The 25,029-nt window shown below is 35.6% G+C and overlaps 1 protein-coding gene across 1 annotated transcript in view; it reads left to right on the top strand.

The window, feature by feature from the left end:
* LOC127448414 (STE20/SPS1-related proline-alanine-rich protein kinase-like) overlaps window positions 1-25,029 on the top strand; it is a 104,649-nt gene that overhangs the window by 39,397 nt on the left and 40,223 nt on the right. Inside the window, exons 12-14 of the mRNA XM_051710915.1 lie at window positions 2,779-2,808; window positions 7,357-7,413; window positions 8,376-8,437. Of these exons, the coding sequence (XP_051566875.1) occupies window positions 2,779-2,808; window positions 7,357-7,413; window positions 8,376-8,437 (149 nt within the window). The remainder of the gene's footprint in view (window positions 1-2,778; window positions 2,809-7,356; window positions 7,414-8,375; window positions 8,438-25,029) is intronic.

A 25,029-nucleotide genomic window follows, 5' to 3' on the forward strand; every position in this document is an offset into this window, starting at 1 on the left:
GTGCAAAGCTTATCCAAATATCTTATCCAGTTTTCCTTATTCTAAGCGCAGTTTTCATGCCAGCGCAAGTGGGTGTGGGTGGGAGTGTTAGCGCTATTGTGGGTGTATGCGTGCAAACTGTGGGTATATTTTATGTTAATGAAGTGGTGCAAAGTGCAATTTGCTATTTTCCTGAGAAATACAGTACTGTGCAAAATGTTGCATAGTGAGGATGTCTTCAAAAATAATGCCATAAATAGTTTTCATATATCAATAAACGTCATACAAAGTCCAGTAAACAAAAAAGCTAAATCAGTATTTGCCGTGACAACCTTTGCCTTCAAAACAGCACCAATTCTCCTAGGTACACCCGGACACAGTTTTTCTTGGTTGTTGGCAGATAGGATGTTCCAAGCTTCTTGGAGAACTTGCCACAGTTCTTCTATCTGTTTCGGCTTTCTCAATTGCTTCTGTCTCTTCATGTAATCCCGGGCTGACTCAATGATGTTACTATCTGGGCTCTGTGGGGGCCATACCATCTATTGTAGGACTCCTTGTTCTTGTTATATTCAATTCTATTTGCAAAAGCAATATTGAAATCTTGAATTCTATATATTTCCTATTGATACAATAAAAGCAGAATATATAAAATAATAGTTTTTAGACAAATGTTTTTGTGAAAAATACAGTGCACCAAAGACTTTTGCACAGTACTGTAGGTCATTGCGCTAAGACGTTTCAAAACCTGTCTGTTTTAAATTCAAGTCTTAAAATCAGTTCCTTCATTTGCAGTTTGGAGATTCCACCAGCAGGTGGTAATAAAGTTCATGTCCAAACTCTGAAAATATAGTGGAACGTCAAATAATGTCCCTGACAATCACTGTGTCGTATTATGAAACATAAATGTATGAGATTTGTGTTAAACTATCTACTGGTCATGCTTTATTTTTCAATTATTATTATTATGTTTATATTTACAATTGTATTTATGATCTCATTTGTTTTGGTATTTTTCCACCTGTTGTCGTAGAGTGATTTTTAAATCACTGCAAAAGTGGCCGGTGGAAGAAGTTGGAGAGAGTAAAATGTTTGGATTTGGTATGATTTTTCTGTCCACGTTGTTATTTTGATTAGATTTGTATTAATTTAGAAATATTTTTGGTTGAATTTTTTTGTGTTTCAATAAATGACTGTAATTTTTCAAAATCAAAATCGACCGGTAGAAGTGAAGTGTGTGCCTATACAATCACTGTTGATACTAGCCATGATTTGTGTGTCAGTAGATGAAAATTATTAATAATATTTATGTTCTCTATGATTTTGCCAGACCTACCTGGGCCTAAACTTACCGCATGTTTGGATGAAAATACCAAAACTTCATATCCATGCCCAGTGACTTTGTGCTTATGACTTATGGCATAGTGCTGCACTTAGCGCTAGCACTCTCAAAACAGGGCCCTTGTAGTTAGTTTTTATGGATCATTTCTGTTATGCAGTAATGCAACTTTTATAAAAACTAATACTGTGTTCTTGTGCTATGCTTCTATAAAAGGGTATATCAAACTTTCAAAAATATATTCTGGTCAGGCTCAGGCACTTACATTTTATTTATTAGAACTTCAGTATTTACACAATGGCAATTAAATTAACAAGATGGAATAAATAGTTAAAGTTAGTTATTGCTCAGCGAGGGATTTTGAGTTAGTTTAAATGAAGATGTCAATTAAAAGGTGTTTTTTTTATATTATAATGTTAACCAACTTTTGACAATATGATAATATCACACTTTTTTCTGTAATTTTATTAAATAAGATGGAATGTCTTAGTGATTAAAACAAAATATCACAGAATGCATCAAATCCATTAGTTTTCCTACAAAAACATTGTCACTTTCTGGAGAATGATGTCATTTTAGGAACTGGCTAAGATATTACAAAAGAATAACAGGATGGAAAACTGAATTTGAGGACATAGGAATTATTTTTTTTTAAATTAAATTCTAATTAAAACAATATTAAACAATATTCAGTTCAGAAAACATTTTTTGTTTGAAACATTTTGATTAGAGAAAAAAAAAAAAACTGAAGAAACGCCTGTAATATTCTTTAATTAATATTTTTTTATTTTATAACTTTGCTCCCATTGACAAACAATGCAGAACATGTCAACAACTGCTCAAACCAAAGTAGTAAAATTATTTAAAATTCACCCCATGTTCACTTTATTGTGATGTTGTTATGATGAAAACTTAGTAAGTATGACTTACTAACAAAGTATGGTTTAATATTTAATATTTTATCTAATATAGTAAGACATATCTGATAGGGGCATGAAAATGTACTGCATTAATTGAATGACCTGTATGAGATTTGGACTAATGCACTTCCACAGAAAAGTCATTTCTCGATTCACCTCAAGATCTCTGAGCTTGCTAAATATTTAATTGTAAACTCCGTGACTGTACCACACAGGAAGTGTTATTCTGGGGGAGGTGAGAAATTCAGGTGACACACACAGTTTGATCAAAGCCGAGGGGCCTCTTTTTCATTCGTAAATGTGGAATATAAAACACTAAAACGTCCTGAGCAGGAAGGAACAATCAAAGCCCCCGAAGCGATGCGCTCGCAAATCAGCCGCGGCTAATGAAGCTGCAGACGCTGTTCTTCTGTGTATTGTTTATTATGGAATGCAAATGAGCAAGCGGTGATTGCACTCCCACACAAATAGCTACATCTGTCTGATGTACTTCGTGCGAGAGCGAAAACATAATTGAATCCTGTCTCGTTATTGCTTTTGCAGTCACGCAGGGTCAAAGCCGAAAACCAGCATGTAAGTTACTTTTTGTTCCTTTAAATTTTTTTTATAAAAAATAAATTCAATATACAGTGTTCTATATATATATATATATATATATATATATATATATATATATATATATATATATATATATATATTAGGCCTATATATGGAGTTATGCATATTTGATTTTGTGTGTTTTAAATGTATCAATATGTCAATATGAATCAAACTTGACCTTATTTACTTTATTAATGCATATTCCTGGGCTTAATGTGAATGATCCATAAGTGCTTGTTAGTCCAAAGAAAATAATGTTACTCTTTGTAATCTTTGATCAAAATGTATTGAAAATGTACAAAATTAACTTGCTCCGCCTCTGAAATGACTTGGGTCGCATGTACTATTTAATACGTTACTAATGGTCAAACAGCTATTTAGGCATTGTTTAAGGCTATTGCTGTATGTAATGCAGCCTTTCTAAAATCTTGTCAATAGTTAATGTATTGTAATTTAAAGACACTTAAAGCAACCACCCAGAAACCCCTAGAAACTGCTTAGCAATGCCCTAGCAGCCACCAAGAACACCCTAACAACCACTTAGCAATGCACTAGCAGCCACCCAGAACACTCTAGCAACCACTTAGAAATGCCCTAACAACCATCCAGAAAAACCTTGAAACTGCCTAGCAATGCCCTAGCAACCACCCAGAACACCCTAACAACCACTTAGCAATGCACTAGCAGCCACCCAAAATACCCTAGCAACCACTTAGCAATGCCCTAACAACCACCCAGAACAACCTAGAAACTACCTAGCAATGCCCTAGCAACCACCCAGAACACCCTAACAACCACTTAGCAATGCACTAGTAGCCACCCAGAATACCCTAGCAACCACTTAGCAATGCCCTAGCAACCACCCAGAACAACCTAGAAACTACCTAGCAATGCCCTAGCAACCATACGGAACAACCTAGAAACTGCCTAACAATGTCCTTGCAACCACCCAAAACACCCTAGCAACCACTTAGCAATGCCCTAGCAACCACCAAGAACAACTTAGAAACTACCTAGCAATGCCCTAGCAACCACCCAAAACACCCTAACAACCCCTTAGCAACGCACTAGCAGTCACCCAGAACAACCTAACAACTGCTTAGCAATGCCCTAGCAGCCACCAAGAACACCCTAGCAACCACTTAGAAATTCCCTAGCAACCATCCAGAACAACCTTGAAACTGTCTAGCAATGCCTTGTAACCACCCAGAACACCCTAACAACCACTAAGCAATGCCTTAGCAACCACCCAGAACAACCTAGAAACTACCTAGCAATGCCCTAGCAACCACACGGAACAACCTGGAAACTGCCTAACAATGTCTTTACAACCACCCAAAACACCCTAGCAACCACTTAGCAATGACCTAGCAGCCACTAAGAACAACTTAGAAACTACCTAGCAATGCCCTAGCAACCACCCAAAACACCCTAATAACCCCTTAGCAATGCACTAGCAGTCACCCAGAACAACCTAACAACTGCTTAGCAATACCCTAACAACCACCCAGAACCAAGGTTATAATAGTTTTAAATTTTACATTTAGTTTTTATTTCAGTTTCATTTTTAATATTTTACTTCAATTTAGTTGAAGTTTGTTTTTGTTTGTTTGTTTGTGATTTCTTTGTTAGTTTTAGTTTAGTTTAATTGAATAAAACCAACTGAATTTAAGTGTAAAACAAAACACATACTGTATGTCCAATTTAAGAATGCTTATTTTTTACTTAAGTTTAACCACTAAGTCCTCTTTTATGCACTGGGCATGAGAAAGTAACTCTTACTGCAACTCTGAAAAATGAACTTTAAACAAAACTCTTTACCAGTTCCAAATGAAATGTAAAATCACAGATTGACAGGGTAAGACTGTGTGTGTGTGTAGTGTGTTGATACTGTATGTGAGTGTGTGGAAGAGAGAGCAAGAAAGAAATAATAAATTACGGGATATTGTTATATTGTTTCTATTCTCTTTGCTTTGGCAAGACAGCGAACAGTCATGCCAATAAAGGTTAAATAAAAAAAATGATAAATAAATAAATATATATATATATATATATAAAAAATGCTTTTGAAAACACTAAACATTTTTAATATTAAAATAAATATTAACAAATGAAAACAATGAAGTCTTCAAGCGTATCAAAAGTAAACATCGCTTCAGGCTTTTAAAGTAATTATCCACGAGTCAGTAATGACATAATAAATAAAGTAATAAAATAGAGAACAGAGTAAAGAGTGTTTTTCATTTACAGCAGCAATTAAAGGTGCTGTAAGTGATATTTCCATAGAAAAGTATGCAAACAGTTTTGAAAATAAGTGTCCTGAGATATCTCACCGGTCTCTGTGACAGCTGTAGACTTTGTAAACAGCACACAAAAATGTGTCTGCGGACCTTGGACATTGACACTTTTCACCTGTCAATCATTTCGCTCATTCTCAGAGTGTAGTATTTGAAGTGGATCAGTGAGGCAATGATTCAAAATGTTTGTTAGTTGAGGAATGAACAATGCTGCTCTTGTGCTCAGTTTTGGTCTAAAAATTATCTTTGGAGGGCGGGGTTTTGGAAAGAGGGGGCGTGGCTAATTCAACAGCTCAGTTACGTGAAAGCTTCAGAACACAAAAATCGCTTAAAGCACCTTTAAACAATAAAAATCATAATATAAAACATTAAAAAAGTAATCTAATGCAAAATGCTTAAATTGTTGACTATCTTTACTGTGTGATTATTAGATATTTTAGTTTTTTTTGTCAATATTGCTGTTTGATTAATGTTAACGACAGCAGCAGGTCAATTAGGCTGCATTTACACATTGCAAAGATCGGATATTTTAAGGTGTAAGATTATTGTCCTGTCTGCTTACACTCACGTAATACAGTGCATTAATGGCTGTGTTTACATTAATATTCACACGCGCAGCTGCATTCACAGCGAGACACGAGCCGTAAGTGCAGACAAACGCTTATTAGCGTTTGAAAGTGGCCAGCTGTACTCAAACAGTGCGTGAGTACCGAATTGAGTCAGTACTCAGTACTGCCGGTACTTTTAACTGAACAGAGATTCCGCGGCACCCCTAGCCAGTCGTGGCATCACCCCAGGTTGTTCTTTGGTTGTTCCCGCTCTGTTGCTAATGCAGTGAGGTCAGTAGGCTCCCTGTTATCACCATCTAGTGGCATCTTTATGTTACGGTAAAGGCGGGTTTAAAGGTTTAAAAACATTCCGCATCAAAAACGAAAACTAAATAGACCAATCCCATTGTTTACAAAAATGTGAATGAAGGTACGACACAAAACCATCATAAAAACAGAAATGTTCTTAGCTATATAATTATTATAATGATATGAGTTAATAACATACCTGTAATACTGTTCACTATTAATGATCGCTGAAAAACCATGAGTTGAAATAAACTCCTAAATCCAGTCATCTCTGTTGACGAGACAACCGTCTACGGGAGCCCTTGAAATAATTTTTCAACAACGGAATCCGACAAAAGTTTACTATTTGCGCATGGTTTTTGCCACTACTTCTGTGTGTGACATAAGCGGTGACATTGCCAAAGGATTGGTCCGTATTATTCAAGATTATTTTTATTTTATTTTGGTTAGTTTCAGAGCCCTGAAAATGTATTTCAGTGTAGTTTCAATTTTTAAAATGATTTTTTAAAATTGTTATTTCAGTTTATAAAAGTGTTTTTTTTTTTTTTTTTACATTTAGTTTTAGTCTGTTTTCATTTTAGTTTACGTTAATAACCTTGCCCGGAACACCCTAACAACCACCTAGCAACACCACCCTAGAAACCACCCAGAACACCGTAGGAACCGCATAGCCACAAGATAAAAAACAATCAGAACACCCTAACAACTGCCTAGCAATGCCCTAGCAACCATCCAAAACACTAACAACTGCTTAGCAGACTCCTAGCAACCACCCAGAACACCCTAACAACCACCTAGCAACGCCTTAACAACCACGCAGAATGCCCTTGGAATTGCGTAGTCACAAGTAAAAAAACAATTAGAACACTTTAGCAACTGCATAGAAACGTCCTCCTAACCACCCACAGCACCCTAGCATTGCGGCATGTTTTGCAGAGGCCCCACCACTCTAAAAATCTAGTAAAATTTCCTGTTTTACTTAGAAATACGTCACATTACAGATGTAAAATGGGTAATGAATGCCATTTCATGTCGACTCTTGGTGTTCTTTTAGTTAAAATCCTTGAAAACTAAATGAGAGGTAATAGACTCTGAATAGAAATAATTAACAATGAATGTATCGTTTGTTAATTTAATTGAGAGTATCAAGGGATTGCAGTATTTTTCTGTTGTGATATCCCACTAATTTTTTCCCTCAATGGATTAGAAAATGTCATGACTTTTAGTTCAGGCTTTGAGGTGAAGAGAAGCCATTTCCATTGCTGCTGCAGGAATGTCCTTGGAGAGCATGAAAAGAAACAGTGAGGGATGGGAGGTGTCTTTCTGTTTCTCGCTTCACTCTTAAGCACTCTATTTTGCCTCGGCAGGGTGAAGTGAATGCCAACAGTCTCCCGGTAGAGGACTTGTCCATTCAGCATCCCCAGGTGAGGGCCGGGCGCTGCTGACAGTGCTGGGGTGATTTGTCTTGATTCTGTGGCCCTGTTGCGAGGCGCCTGGTCTCTGGGCGGGCTTGACACGACCCTGAGGCATGACTGGGCCTGAGGGAGCCTATTAGACTTAATATCTCAGTGAGGGAGAGAGGTCGCCTCAGGGGTCCTGTTCAGGGGAGCACTGTTCCAAAGCCTAGTGAGCTGCCTAGGCACAATTTTAAAGGAATACTTCACCCAAAATTTGTTTTTGTAATCATGTACTCACATTCATGTGGTTCCAAATTCATGGCATTCTTTCTCCCGTGGAATAAAAATGGTGAATGGTGAAAAAGCTCCAAAAGAAGTGTCGTGAAGTTGGTTCATATGACTTGTGTGCTAAAATCCCAAATCTTTTGAGGCCATACGATAGCTTTGTGATAGAAACAGACCAAAATTTAAGTCATTATTCACTGAAAATCTGCCTGTTCTAAAAAGCACTACGAAAGTTGCCCAGACCAAGGTTTTCAAACTTTTTTGACACCAGCGACCGCCTTCTTAAATATAAATGCAGTTTTATGTGTATCAAGAACCATTTCTATTGTGTCAAAAAATTGTGAATAATAAGTGATATTATAAAGCAATCTTGTTAGCAAAATTAATTAAATGACTTTTATATTGTAATTGTACTAAAGCAAAAATAAAATAACATATTTTCTTTTTTTTACTATTAGAACAAATAAAACAAATATATATATATACACAGTATGTACAATGTAGCAGACAGTATATTTGCCTTTCAAGTCATACAGGTTTAGAACACCATGAGATATATAATGTAAATGTTGTCATATTTTAAATTTTTCTGTGAATTATTCCTTTACCAGTACCAGCAAATACAGTGTGAACATCTTTTCACCTCAACGAACTACAGAAGCATTGAGAATACTGTGAAATTAGTATGTTTCTTATCTGTCCAGGTTCAACCGTTGGAGAAACCATTGAATGCTCGGGGAACGGTGAACATGGTCCTGAGGTTAAGGTGAGCTTCTCTTTTCTACCTTTCCCTTCAAACTTCCTTTATCTCGGGTGAAAAGTACATGAGCGTCTGAATTACTCAGGCATAATAGTGTGCTGTGTGCTTTGGATGGAAGTGTGAGTCTCTTTTTAAATGACATCTTTCACTCTGTCTCTCGCCTCATGCTGAAGTGTATTGCGTTAATGCATTTTCTCAAATGCTCTGGGTTAGCGTGTGAAGAGGACTTGAAACCCTGACCTCAAATCTGCAACCCCTGCTTGAATTCCTGTGTAACCTTATGCAAAATAAAAAAACAGACATTGTTCTCAGTTCAGCAGGAAAGGGCAAGTATGTCGAAGGCCAGAAACATACCATTAGACATGGATGCGTGCAGTCCCGCTAAACATAATTGTTGTGGGGTAACAAACCTTAGTATTCAAGGAGTTTTCTTCAAATTTAGCTGTGCGCATTGTAAAGAATTTTAATGGTCTTTGAGAATGAAATTGAATGATGCACTTAATTAATAATTAATGATTGAATGCATTTTATACTTTTTAAACAAAAGTGTCTACTTATTGAATAAATGTAAATGATTCTTAATGCTTTTGAGGAAGCAGCAAATAATCCAAGCTTAACTATGATTTATAAGTGCTTTAAAAGAATTGTTCATTGTTAGTTCATGTTAAGTTTAGTTACTAATGTTTATGAATACAATCTTATTGTAAAGTGTTACCGAAATACTTCTTTGAAAGTACCTCTTTTTCATGAAATATGTTCCTTATAGTCTGTTGTCATTCGTGATGACAATGACATTTGCACAGATGAATCATTCACAGTAAGACCATGAACATGATTTAAAAGAGAAAATTGGATAAATTAAACTTGAAAACATTTTGTTTTTTAACATGCTAAATAATACTGTTAAATATTTTGGCTAATTTTTATATATTGAATGCATTTATACTTTTAGATACATGCGTCTCCTTAATGAATAACCTCCTGAGACCCCTGTGCGACTGCTGTGTGAAAAAAAAAAAAAAATCTAGAGAGAGAGACGTTACAGACATTAAAGCTGATTTTCTATTTAAGCTGAATACATAATTCTGATTATAAGTAATGGCCAGCATCATCCAATCACTGCCAACCATGTTCAAATAAAATTTTCTAAATCTACATATGTACTGATTATCATTGTCCCATGTCTGCCAAACATGTTGAGCGGGCCAAATATCATCTGCAGCATGAAACTGAACTTTTGGTCGGATTTTAGGAGTGAATGCACTTAGCTGCATAGAAAGCTATATGATGCTCACGTGCTCCCTATCTGGTGAATGACTTAACCTCCAGTGTGCTGTCTGTCTTCACTGGTCTCAGAACAATTTGAAATGCACCTTATTTTCATCCTAACTCTGTATACATCCTCTGAAAGCAAAATTTTCCAGCTTTTGGATGAACCTATTGATTCTCAATGTGATAATGCACAGTGAATGTAGGATTTTTTTATCTATTGTCCACATATGCAATTTTTAAAATGCCGTATCGGATGAAACTGCAGACTCTACTCTTTTGACTCAAACAGGTTTTAATGTGAAAACTTAAGCTGGTTTCTTACCAGATATTGTTTTGTTGTCGTTTCTCTGAAAGTCAAACTTGGCTGAGGTTGGCACCATGTTGTTTTGTCATATGATTCGGTGTGCTGAATGTTTAACCTTTTAATGACAGCCTAGAATCACCTGAACTGAGATCAGTTGGTTTAAAAAAACATATGTGACGCTCCTGTTCTACCCGCTTTGTACAGGACTCGAACCGGCGTCTCCGGCATGGGAGGCGGGTGCGCTAACAAGGAGGCCAAAGACTACAGCATCTAGCGTCAGTCGCCAATGCACCTCTTGAGGTCAGGAGAGTGAGGTTTATACACATTGCACAGCTATCTATCAGCTGGCTACTGTTACACTCACACCCCCTAAACCTCACTCCCATCTGGGTCACGGTACCATTGTGACGCTCCTGTTCTACCCGCTCTGTACGGGACTCAAACCGGCGTCTCCGGCATGGGAGGCGGGTGCGCTAACAAAGAGGGTAAAAGCTACAGCCTCTAGCGTCAGTCGCCAATGCACCTCTTGAGGTCAGGAGAGTGAGGTTTATACACATTGCACAGCTATCTATCAGCTGGCTACCATTACACTCACCCCCCTAAACCTCACTCCCATCCGGGCCACGGCACCATTGTGACGCTCCTGTTCTACCCGCTCTGTACGGGACTCGAACCGGCGTCTCCGGCATGGGAGGCGGGTGCGCTAACAAAGAGGGTAAAGGCTACAGCCTCTAGTGTCAGTCGCTAGTGCACCGCTTGAGGTCAGGAGAGTGAGGTTTATACACATTGCACAGCTATCTATCAGCTGGCTAACATTACACATAGCCTATAGCAAATCCAAAATGTTCACGCATGTGGACGCGGGGTCTCGCGAGGATAAATGTAAATGATTTTTAGTACTTTTGAGGAAGCACCAAATATTTGATCCTAACTAAATTATACCATATACTAAATTTTGTTCTGTTTTATCTTAAGTTGTGATTTCATCTTTGTGACACTTTCACATCAATAATAAGGGTAACACTTTACAGCAACCTTCTATTTGTTAACATATGTAAATGCTATAGGCATCATGAACTAACATTGAAAAATATTATTGTTTAGTGTTAGTTCATGTTCATAAGGCATTAACTAAGGTTAATTTATACAACTTTTGATTTTAAAGATGTATTAGTAAGCTATATGTTGAGTTTAACATAAAAAAATGTCAAAACGTGCTGTTATTGCTAAAGCAGACAGTAACTCTAAACAGATAAACAGCACCTATTTATTATTGATTGACTATTTTCAAAGCATTTACGAGCTGCTTAAAAACATTCTTTTACAGCATTTGTCCACCATTCACAACATTCAGCCATGCACAATAAAATATTAGGATATTTTAGGCAATTAAATGTTTTGTTTATAATTTAATTATAGACTGTAAAATAACGAGTTGAATTTAGTTTAAATGTTTATTTGATTTTATTTTAATTGTAAACCACCAGGTAACTTATGCACATCTTTTTTTAGCCTACATCTCTTACAATTTTGAAGGACAATTCTGCTAAATTTATGACTCAAAAGTATTATTCTCCAAGTTTTTGTGGTTAAAGAAGAGCTCAATGAAATTTTCTTTGGTTGGTATTTAAAGATTTCAGACTGTCTGCAGACCAACGTGGCTCGCGCTCAAGCAAATATCAATTATTATAATTTTTTTATCTTCTGCGGCAGCTGCTGCGAGACGCACATGGACGCATCAGGGATTTAGGAGCACGAGCAGCACGCAGAACTGTCCTGCATTGTGTGGTTTCCCGTAAATTAACTAGAAAATCATGTCCGTGATGACATGGCCCTAATATTATCAGTGGGCTTTTCCAGTGTTTTTAGATGTAGCATTTGCAGTCAAATCGTGAGACGTAACTCATTTGTATGTACTGCATTTTCCCAAATCAGTCGGCAGATAGAGAAAAAGATTCAGAAAGAAATCTCAGTATAGACTATTATTTCTTTAGTTAGGGATAATTTGAAATAAAACTTAATTAAATTGAATTGCAAATTGAAAATTAAGTAGAAATAAAAACAAAATTAAAATTCGAAACATAATAACCTTAGTTGCAATGACTAACTCAGCTTTGACTTACTTTAGTCTATGTTTGAGTGAAGGGGAAAAAGAATTGTGTTGAAGGACAGTTTTGTCTTCATACACCCGGAGCATATGCTCTTATTCTGAATCCACTTTGATGTTTGTTCAGCAGAAAACTAATCATAAAATATATATATGAAAGGCAACAGAGGTGTTTTTGTTACATTTATATTGACATTTTTTTTTTCTTAGTTGTGAAGTTTCAAATAAGCTTAAAATATTGATGTTGAGTTTACAGTTACAATTTTAATTCAGATTCATGAACAGATTCAGTCGGACTTGGACTGTTATGGACTCGGTCTTGAGTCCGACTCGGCCCATTTTGGACTCGGACACAACTCAGACTCGATTGTTTAAAGACTCGGACTTGACTAAGGTGGACTCGAACCCAACACTACCATATAATATATTTAAAAAATATATAATTACCTTAATATGGGATTTCAAAGGGTTTTGTCCATTTATGACACATAAGAAATAAGGGTAACACTTTACAATAAGGTTCTTCTTGTTAACATTAGTAAACGCATTAGGTATCATGAAATTACAATGAACAATATTTTTTAAAAACATGTATTAATCTTGTTAATGTTAATTTATGAAAATACAATTGTTTATTGTTAGTTAATTTTAATTCATAGTGCATTAACTAATGTTAACTTAAACAGCTTTTAATTTTAAAAGTGGATTAGTATATGTTGAATTTAACATTAACCAAGATTAATAAGTGCTTTATTCTTAGTTTTCTTTTTTTTTTCAACTAATGTAGTTAGCTTAAGTTAACGAATACAACCTCATTGTAAAGTGTTACTGAAATAAGTCTTTGAAAGTACCTTGGTCATTCATAAATGACATTTGCAGATTAATCATTCCCGATAAGACCATGAACATGCATAAAAAGTAAATTAGGTTCATTTTGATTAAATTAAAATTTAAACACATTTCTCTTTTTGTAATATGCTCAAAAGAATTTTAAATATTTTGGCTAATTTGAACATTTTAGCAGTAATACTCTCATGTTTCACACATTTTACCATGTTTAAATCCATTTAACAGAATTCTGCATATTTGTCAAATTTTGTTTTCCTCAAAAAATGCTAAAAACATCTGCAGATACTTTCTGGGCCTGCTTCAAAGGCTGAACGAATCATTACTATCTTTTTCAATTTTTTTACGTTTGAGACCTATTAGCAACTTTGATTTCATGCTAGAAAACTGACATATAATCAGGCCCCACCAACAGCTGGGTTTGATCCCTCATCATAGAACGAAAGAGAAACAGAGAAGTTAGACGTGATAAACAGATACACGGGAAGGGAGACGAATGGCTCGGATCCATTTGCACAGTGAGGTCAGGGACGAGAACAAGGGTTGAGCTCATCAGACCAATCAGGATAATGGGCAGGAAAGCAAGGAATAGACTTGTTTGCTAAATGATTTAATACATGACTATAATTAACTATGCAAATAGTTTTTGACGTGAATACACAAATGTTAATCAATGAATAAGGTGCAGGAGGTAAAGCAATAAGCCTTATATAAATCTTATGTTATGCTTATGTGTCTGAGGCCGATCTGAGCTTGACCCAAGAGAATCTAAAAATTGTATTTGATTAATGACACTATTTTGGATTATACTTTACAGTAAGGTTCTATTTTTTAACATTAGTAAATGCAGTAGCTATAATGTGTAAAACTCTTTATTGACAATTGAAAATTGTTTCATGAACAAACAATGAACAACAATTTCTTTTACAATGTTTATTAATCTTGGTTAATCTTAATTTATCAAAATACTATTGTTCATTGTTTGTTCATGTTAGTTCATATTGCATTAACTATTGTTACAGCTTTAGATTTTAATAATGTACTAGTGTGTTAAAATTTATGTTAACCAAGATTAATAAATGCTGTAAAATTATTGTTTATTGGGTGTATAATTTGGAACAAATACAACCTTATTGTAAAGTGCTACTAGATTTTGTGAAACCATTTATGCCATGATACTAGATATTTGCATGGTCCAAATAAGCTAAGACTAGAAAGAATTTGTTAAGGGGTGTCATTAGGTACAACGCAAAGCAGATTTTTTTATGGTTTGCCAAGCAATGTTGCAACTTATAATGACTTTGAATGCAGCTCGCACAATCAAAATTTAGAGTTGTAACTATTAGTTTAATAATGATAACAAATATAACCTTATTGGAAAGTGTTATCAGTTTTAGCAATACCTTTGGTAGATAAGTTTGTGTGGTCCAAACAAGTCAAGATGAGTAAAAATGTTTTATTTTTAGGCACAAGCAGATTTTATGTTGTCTATGGTTCGCCAAGCAACGTTGCAACTTATGCGACTTAGAAAGTGGCTCATACAATCAGAATGTAGAGTAGTACTAACTATCCGTTTTATACATTTTACTGGGTGAAAAAAAAAAAAAAAAAAAAAAAAAAAAAACAAAAAATATATATATATATATATATATATATATATATATATATATATATATATATATATATATATATATATACACTGGCATCCAAAAGTTTGGAATAATTTACAGATTTTGCTGTTTTGGAAGGAAATTGGTACTTTAATTCACCAAAGTGGCATTCAACTGACAACAAAGTATAGTCAGGACATTACTGATGTAAAAAAACAGAACCATCACTAATTGAAAAAAGATCAAATTTAGACAGGCCCCATTTCCAGCAGCCATCACTCCAACACCTTATCCTTGAGTAATCATGCTAAATTGCTAATTTGGTACTAGAAAATCACTTGCCATTATATCAAACACTGCTGAAAGCTATTTGGTTCATTAAATGAAGCTTAACATTGTCTTTGTGTTTGTTTTTGAGTTGCCACAGTATGCAATAGACTGGCATGTCTTAAGGTCAATATTAGGTCAAAAATGGCAAAAAAGAAACAGCTTTCTCTAGAAACTCGTCAGTCAATCATTGTTTTGAGGAATGAAGGCTATACAATGCTTGAAATTGCCAAAAAGCTGAAGATTTCATACAAAGGTGTACACTACAGTCTTCAAAGACAAAGGACAACTGACTCTAACAAGGACAGAAAGAGATGTGGAAGGCCAGATGTACAACTAAACAAGAGGATAAGTACATCAGAGTCTCTAGTTTGAGAAACAGACGCCTCACATGTCCTCAGCTGACAGCTTCATTGAATTCTACCCGCTCAACACCAGTTTCATGTACAACAGTAAAGAGAAGACTCAGGGGTGCAGGCCTTATGGGAAGAATTGCAAAGAAAAAGCCACTTTTGAATCAGAAAAACATAAGAAAAGGTTAGAGTGGGCAAAGAAACACAGACATTGGACAACAGATAATTGGAAAAGAGTGTTATGGATCTTATCCCCATTGAGCTTTTGTGGGATCAGCTAGACTGTAAGGTGCGTGAGAAGTGCCCGACAAGACAGACACATCTATGGCAAGTGCTACAGGAAGTGTGGGGTGAAATGTCACCTGAGTATCTGGACAAACTGACAGCTAGAATGCCAAGGATCTGCAAAGCTGTCATTGCTGCACGTGGAGGATTTGAAGTAGTTTACATTTTTTTCAAATTCTAATAGTAATCTTTCACGTTATTAATGTCCTGACTATACATTGTGATCAGTTGAATGCCACTTTGGTGGATAAAAGTACCAATTTCTTTCCATAAGAGCAAAATCTGTACATTATTCCAAACTTTTGGCTGCCAGTGTGTATATATATATATATATATATATATATGTATATATGTATATACTGTAAATACCATTACTGTGATATAGTATTACTCTTGCCATGATGACTATAAAAAATAAAGGATATTACGATTTTGTGTCCAAAGCTTGAGTTTGACCCAACTCTATATCGTTGAGCTTGACCCAAGATTACTGTATCTAAATATATGGCTCAATTGTAAAATGGATTTTGAAAGGGCTGTTTGAATAGGCTAACCACTATCATGCTTGTATTAATCTACAGACCCTAGTTCATTGGAAATGTTTACGCTAGATACCATCTAAATCCAGGGATTAAGGTAAAGTATAAAAGTGCGCTCTTTTAAAATGCATTATACTGGTCCAAGCACCGTTCAGTGATTACATTGTTTGCTTGTTTAACAAAAGAGGGTTTTCAGTGGGTCTCCTAATATACTGTACTCATAGATTTGTATTTTGAATTTGAAACACTGTCTGAAATCATGGGATTCTATCATGAAGTGCACAGAGGCAGGAGTCTACAAATCTGAGTTTATAAATTGGAATTCAGCTGGCAGACAGAAAAATGTTGGTGTTTGATAAGATAATAAGTGATGTGTAGAGAGGCTTGGAGCGAGAGAGAGAAATTCTCAGGAGAGGCTGACGTTCTAGATATTGCTCTGAATGTAGATCTTCTTCATTTCTCTTAAATAACGTGTGCATAAATTTCAGTGTGTGAGAACCAATACGTGCACAAGCAAATACTCATTATAAAGCTAATAGTTCTGACTCTAACACACTGTCTACACCGGGCACGTCCGTTAACGCAACGCGCCGCACCGCAACGGCTTGAGGCTGTCTACACTGGACGCGTCGACATGAACGTTCTAAACTGTTTAATTTGTGTCGTAGCGGCAGCACAAATGGAATGTGACACCCGTGTTATGTCGGCGCGATGGACGCCGCAACAGACGCTTCCAGCTTAGACAGCATAATTGATTATAATGGGGTTCTATTGCTTTTGATGCGACTCGCCGTTCACGTCTGGTGTAGACAGGGTGTAAATTCTGATTGGATGGGCCACATTCAAAGCTGTTGGAAAATGCAGATAAGCGCACACCTGTGCCCGCACATTCTATATTAAGGTGTTTCTTCAACTTTGGGCACTATTAGCACTGTGGATTTCCAGAAAGTAAAATCCCACTCTCACTAGTTTATTTATTTTTTCTACTGACAATGGTCAGCATTATGTGCATGCATCACTGGAGATTTATGTCTTTTTTCTGAATGGTGGAAATGACGGTGATGGAAATGACATGTTTAACGTTTTTGAAATTAGGGGCCCTATTTTAAGGGCGCTAGTGCTTGGCACAGCACTATGCCATAAGTCATAAGTGCAAAGTCAGTGGGCATGGCCATGAAGTTTTGGTATTTTTGAGCAAGTATGCGCTAAGTCTAGGCGTTAGTGGGTTTGACGAAATCGTGCGCGCAACGCGCTAATTGGCTGGGTCAAGAGCAATTTAATTCTGAGGTTTTTCTCCTGTTATTCCACCATCTGCATCCTATTATATAGTTCATTCCCTCAAGCACCAGTGATATAAACAAAGACAGCACATTCATAAGAAGTTGGTAGTGTAAATAGACTGTATGGAATGAATTAGAAAAACTGAAAATTACGTTTTGTGCATTGTGCATTAACTGCATCCTTGATGAATGTCAAGCATATTTCTATGACAATGATACTTTTATACACATGGAAAATGTGATTCTCTTCAGAAGTTGGATGTACACTCCATTAAATTATAGAGAATGTAAGTATTATTAATAATTTTCATATACTGACACACAAATTATGGCTAGTATTAATAGTGATTGTATCGGCACGCACTTCACTTTTACTAGTCGATTTTGATTTTGAAAAATTACATTCATTTTACTGAAACACAAAAAAATTAAACCAGTAATATTTCTAAATTTAAATTACACTTAAAAAAACAAAAAAACAAATCAAAATATTTTACCCTCTCCAACTTCTTCCATCGGCCCCTTTTGCAGTGACTTAAAAATCACTCTGCGACAACAGGTGGAAAAATGGCAGTATAAATTATATAGTGCTGTCAGTCAATTATAAAAAAAAAAAAAGTGATTAATTGCTTAATTTTTGTATTTAATTGTGATTAATTGCAGATTTTGAAATTGCTAAAATTTGACACCATATACAGTATACTGCTTTTCTTGTCGAAATGCATTTATTTCCATCTTAGGAAAGAAAACAAAACAACATTTTACAATATAATGCTTTATTAACATTTTCCAAGCAAGACCTTCCACAGTATAAAGATAGAAATGCACTAAAATAGCACTTATTAAAAGAATTAGTCCCCATAGGTTGAGTATTAATACATTTTCATTCATTTCATATTTCTATATTCATAATTTTACATAAAAAATATTAATCTCATAACATTATTCATGCAGTTGCAACTGCGGTGTAAATACATTTATTCCTTTTCTGTGAAAATACACCTAAATGCTGTGCTTCTGATGTGTAAAGATGGCTTTAGTCCCCATAGGTTTAGTATTCATTGCAATGGGAATTATTAATCCTCCACAATATTAATCTGCCAACAGACCATGCTATCAGCTTTCCTACAGCTATCGTGAAGCTGCGTTCATGATTCGCATCAACGTCAGCATCAAGCATTGCTTTGAACTCCACGGGAAAAGCGCTTGCAGAGAAATACGTCTCATTCTCCGTTTTGGTGATAGTTAAGACTTGCCGTGCTTCTGTCGTGGTTAAAATGCACCTTACAGAGGCTGAAAATACTTGATTTCTATCACAAATCCCATCTGGGCTAGTTTTGTACATCAAATAATAGCACTAAGAGCTCCTATCTCCGTCAATTCATCACTGACAGGGAGGCGCTGTTGTGTGTGTTTGTGTTGTGTCTGTCAGTGTAATGACTCTGGGCGGACACATTACAAAGGCTTTGCCTTCTGACCAGCGTTTATGCTGCATTAACGGTAAAGGCGTTAATCACGATTAAGAAAAATGTATGCGTTAAACTTTTTTAATTAACCGCATGCGTTAACGTTCATTCTGACAGCTCTAAAATTAGATCATAAATACAACTGAAAATATAAACATAATAATTAAAAAATAATCCATGACCTCTAGATAATTTAACACAAATCTCATACTTTTTATTTCATAAAATGGCTACAACAGTGATCGTCAGGGACATAATTTGATGTTCCACTGTATTTTCAGAGTTTGGACACAAACTTTATTACCACCTGCTGGTTAAATCTCCAAACTGCAAATGAAGGAACTGAGTTTAGACTTTGCACTGAGATAAGTTGTGGTTTTGAAATGTCTTATCGCAATGAACATTTTCTCAGGAAAATAGCAAACTGCACTTTGCGCCACTTCATTAACATACAATATACCCACAGTTTGCGCATGTACACCCACAGATAGAACAAACACTACCAGCCACAGCCACTTACGCTTTGCGCTGGCATGAATATTGCATTTAGAATTAGCACTCTCACGAAAATTGGATGAGACATTGAGCACGGTCGTAGGCTGCACTTAGCCCAAAATGTTTGCCTCCTTTGTCTTGCTGAGGCTTATTTATAACTAACATTTAATTTATCCTAAATACACACAATTAAAAAATATTTTTGTACACTGTTTACATAGTTTGGCAAAATTACAGCTTGACATCTCAGATATCAGATTCATCAATTCAGACATCACTTGTTGTCTCTAGCATTCTCTTTACTGACACTTAAGAACACTCGTTATTTGTGAAAAATGTATATAAATCATTATCGCACAATGATTATTGAAATGGTTTATGTTTATTCCACTCTTTGTTCAGATTATCATAGTTTTAAACAAGTGATAATTTGTATTTTATTAATGGATTTTCATAGTATAATGTTGAAAGTCTGGGTCTGGGACAATGCTAAAACAACTAAATCTACTGTTTACATAAAAGGCATTTTAAAGGAACAAAAATAAAAGATGAAGGCTTGATAAACAGTTTCTAATTCAGTTTTTTTTATTAAAGTTTTTTATATAGATATATTTTTAGATCCCCTTTTCTCCCAATTTGGAATGCCCCAATCCCACTACTTAGTAGGTCCTCGTGGTGTCGTGGTTACTCACCTCAATCCGGATGGTGGAGGACAAGACTCAGTTGCCTCCGCTTCTGAGACCGTCAATCCGCACATCTTATCACGTGGCTTACTGTGCATGACACCGCGGAGACTCACAGCACGTGGAGGCTCATGCTACTCTCCGCGATCCATGCACAACTTACCACGTGCCCCATTGAGAGCGAGAACCACTAATTGTGACCACAAGGAGGTTACCCCATGTGGGCCAATTTGGTTGCTTAGCAGGCCTGGCAGGAGTCACTCAGCACACACTGGATTCGAACTTGCGACTCCAGGGGTGGTAGTCAGCTTCAATACTCGCTGAGATACCCAGGCCCCCTCTAATTCAGTTTTAATGAGGCTTTCATATTACAAAAAGTGAAAAAAGTTGAAACCTGTTAGTTTCAAGAAAAATCAACCCCTGGGACAGTGTGGGACAAATGCCCAAAGTTAACCCACCAAGTTGCTTTATTGCTCGGCAACATAAACAGCCTACATTAAGGATAATTGATACTGTATTGCTTGGTGGAGTAATTGTTCATTACAGTGCTTGCAATATAGTGGCACACTTTTTTCTCTCTTTTTTGTTTTTTTGTTTTTTTATAAGCAAATGTCAAACAAAACACACACGCATGCAAAAATGCAAATGCAAACAATACAGTTTAAAATGGACAATAATGTGTTTTGGATTTGCTTTGAAATGATAAGTTCATGTTCATATATTGTATTATTTATAGAAATGAGTCCCAAAGACTCTTTTCTCTTTCTCACACGTACACTCATTTGAGATCATGCAGTAGAATTTGTTTTGAAGAACTTTTCCTGTGTATAAGCGCTCTCTCTCTCTCTCTCTCTGTGTGTGTGTGTGTGTATTGGGGTGTTGATGTGATAACAGTGTCCGCAGACTCCTTCCGAGTCCCAACACTTCATTATAGTACACTATTAACCACAAACATACACTTCCATATGGTCCCTAGACTCCCTATCTAGTGCACAAAGCCCTAGCACTTGAAAAACAGGCCAAGTGGAGAGAGCTCAGGGGAGGTGTAATTATTCTATCCTTGACATGCAAATGAATGCTCGTAGCATTTCTCTTGTTAGTCCGGCATAAGCCTGACTCTCAGACTTCACTCTTTGCCTTGAAGCTTCTGTTATCTTTAGCTCACTCTTATGTTGTTCCAAGCCCATATGACTTACTTTCTGCCATGGAACTCAAAGAAAAAAAAAGTCTTTGCACATACTGTATATAATCAACTTGTATTGGCTGTGAAGGCATTTCGTGTGTCACTGAAGTTCAGATCATGCTCAGTGGTTTTAGTTGAGTTCTGTCGGCTCCCATTACCCAACAATAGGCTGCTTGGCCGATCATTACTGACAGGCTTTGTGCAGAAATATGTTACGGATTGTCCCTGCCTCAAGACTCCTGAGAAGTCTTACTCAAAGCTCTTTATGTGCTGCTAGTGTGTAAAGGCGCTTTGAACACAGGAGGTGGCGTTAGATTTGATGCTCTGGAGGGTGAATCATATTTGTTGGGTTTCACAGTTCTGATTTGAGCATGTTAGCTTATGGTTTGTGACAGATAGTCTAGTCCAGCAATCTTTCAAACTCTTCTAGAAATTTCTTGTTGTTATGTATAAAGGGATAAACATTGCAGCCCTGATCATTAGCATTTAGTTTTTGTCTTAACCACTATTTAAATGGGCAGTCGATGCATAACATGCCTACAAACTTTTTTTAATCATCATTAGGGCTGGGTAAAAATGTAGATTTTCCAATTCATCATGATCTTCATTTAAACGATCCTGATAGTGATTTTTTTAAATGCCAAGATCTATCTTTTTCTTTATATATGTATATGTTAAATACATAGCAATTGAACAGCTTAGTTTGGGCTGTGTTGTTGATTCTTTATCAAAAGTTTATTAAGCTTAATACTTTAACTTTCGTATCAAGTTAGAAGGTTCCTTGTATAATATACAGCATTAGCTGAGATGGAAAATGGAGATTATAACTGAACAATTCCCAAATGAATCAGAATCGAATCAAATCGGAATCAAATTGACAGCTTGAAATCGATTTAAATCTCTTTGCCTTGAAACTGTATTGATTCCCTGCCCTAATCCACATTAAGATTTTAGGTTCAACTTGATATGTTTAAAGGGATAGTTAATCCAAAAATTAAAATTCTCTCATCATATACCCACCCTCATACCATCCCAGATGTGGATGACTTTCTTTCTTCTGCTGAATACAAACGAAGATTTTTAGACGAATATTTCAGCTCTGTAGGTCCATACAATTCAAGTGATTGGTGGCCAGAACTTAGTAGCTCCAGAAATCACATAAAGGAAACATAGAAGTAATCCATAAGACACCAGTGGTTAAATCCATATCTTCAGAAGCGATATAATAGGTGTGGGTGAGAAACTTTATGTGACACAAGTTCTGATCATCTGGGATGGCATGAGGGTGAGTAACTGATAAGAGAATTTTTATTTTTGGGTGAAATATCCTTTTAAGGGAAAGTGTACAGTATATCTGTATATTGATTTTTCTGATTAATAGCAATCTTTATTTAATCCCATGGTCAATCTTTTACTTTAAAGTTTACTTCAGTTTTGTTGTGTTTTATTATATTATTATTTAACAGTTTATTATACCTGTTAAATACATAGCAATTGGACAATTAATTGTTACAAAATTTAACTTTCGTACCAAGTTAAAAGTGCATAACTGCATAACTTACGGCATTAGCTGAGATAACTTCTTTCATATGTAGCAAAATGGACATTAAAACTGAAATATATACCAAGAATCTAATTGAATTGTAATGAAATCAGAATCAAAATAAAAGCTTGTGAATCCAAATCTACGGTATTCAAAATGACAAAACTGTATAAATACCAAGCCCTAATCAGCATTATGATTTTAGTTTAAAATTTATATGAATGTTTAAGGGAAAGATTATATCTTGTATACTATCCTGTAACTGATCACCATTTTTTTTCACCATTTTGAACACTTTTTTTTTGCCTTCACTATTTCATTTTAAATGGTTCTGCGGTGTGACAAATTATTTTAAAACTACAAATATTTCATGTAGTCTCTCAAATAATAAGAGGTCATAAAATCTGCATGCATAATAATTATAACAGAATTAGCAAATACTATTTGAAATAGTTTTAATGGAGTGCAGCATGTTACACTGCAGTACATGTACATTTCCCATATGTATTTAACAGCCTGGTCTCATGAAATTTACGTGAACATGACAACATTTTTGCAATTCAAAATTTACGTGCTGTATAACACGTTTGGCTGCAGGTTTCCAGTGTAATGTCCAGCTGGGGGTGCCAAAAGCAAGTAAAATGTTGTTGTATTCAGACGCGGTTTTAAGGTGAATTTTATATATATATATATATATATATATATATATATATATATATATATATATATTTAAAACATACCTCCCTAACCTAAAACTTTTGCCTGAACCTAACCAATATTGTTTTGAAATATAAATGAGACGTTAAAAAAAGACGTCCTTACCTTATCAATGCCAAAACTTAACCATTAGTGTTTTAAAATATATATGAGAAGTTAAAAAAGACATCCTTACCTTATCAATGCCAAAACCTAACCATTAGTGTTTTCAAATGCAGAAGCGAAGTGAAAAAGCACAGTTTTTGAAGCAACCACATTATTTCAAACTGCTTCTATGACTCTGTAATGTCACGTGTCAGCTTGAGTTCATGGCTGGATTTGAACCACAGTCCTCCTAAATCCAACGTCCTATCAAGTGAGCTATTACACAAGATATCCGGGTTGGAATAAGTGTATATACAGTTGCAAGCAAAATTATTCAACCTCCCCAGTCAGTAAGGATTTACAAAGGTAAGCTTTTCTGATAACCCAGAATTTTTTAACATTACATTTATATCAGTTGAGTGACACATTCAAAGTCATAATGTGAATATATACCCTAATATTTCTAAATAGCAGGATTTTTTTTTTTTTTAAATACAGCCATGTCATAATTATTCAACCCTTATTGCATGTAGCTGTATCTTAAATATGTAAGGCTACACAAATAATTGTTTTAAAACAAAATTAAGCCATCACTCAACAATGGCACTTATTTAAGTTATAAATTGAAGTTTAGTGTCATAAGCAAAAGTGTATTTCTATGCAAAAAATGCAATTAAAAATAAGCTGTCACAAAAGCTAATAGAGGACATTATTTCATTACACAAGAAAGGTCATGGCTAAAAGTACATTTCCAAGGCACATCAATTTCCAACAGACAAAGCTGGCAGCACCATTCATATATTTTTAAAATATGGTACAACAGCAACCTTCTAGGGTGTGGAAGAAAGCAAAAATTCACCAATGGAAATGTTGACTTGAATACTCAAGAAGGAATTTGGAAAGACCTGTGGAGTCCTAGAAGAAGGTTTTATGGACGTATGACACTAAACTGAAAATGAGTTTTAGACCCGTGAGTCAGCATTACATCTGGAGTAAGATGACAAGGTGATGACAAGAACGACACCATCCCCACGGTCAAGCATGGAGGTGGGTCAGTCCTGTTATGGGGGTGTTTTGCGGCAGCAGAAAACGGCTATCTTGACCATGTGACTGACGCCATTGATTCTTTCAGGTATCAAACCATTTTGGCATGAAAAATGTGATGCCTTCTGTGTGTAAATTGAAGCTTGGTGATCACTGGACTTTCCAGCAAGACAATAACAACAAGGATACATCCAAGTTGTCCAAAATCTGGTTCAGGGATGGGTCGTGGAATGTCCTTGAATGGCCCTTTCAGTCAATCATTAAAATCCCATTGAAAATCTTTGTTGGGATTTCAAGAAATCAGTGGCAGCACAGAAACCAAAGAATTTCAATGAGCTGGAAACTTTAAGATTCCAATAGAGAAGTGTCCGAAGCCTGAGAACACTTACCTGAAACATTTATTTGATGTTATTTTTTTATATAAAAAAAAAAAATATTTATCCCCTTTTTTCTCCCCAAT

Source organism: Myxocyprinus asiaticus, chromosome 11 (genome assembly GCF_019703515.2).
Source record: "Myxocyprinus asiaticus isolate MX2 ecotype Aquarium Trade chromosome 11, UBuf_Myxa_2, whole genome shotgun sequence".
In the NCBI taxonomy this organism is placed as follows: Eukaryota; Metazoa; Chordata; class Actinopteri; order Cypriniformes; family Catostomidae; genus Myxocyprinus; species Myxocyprinus asiaticus.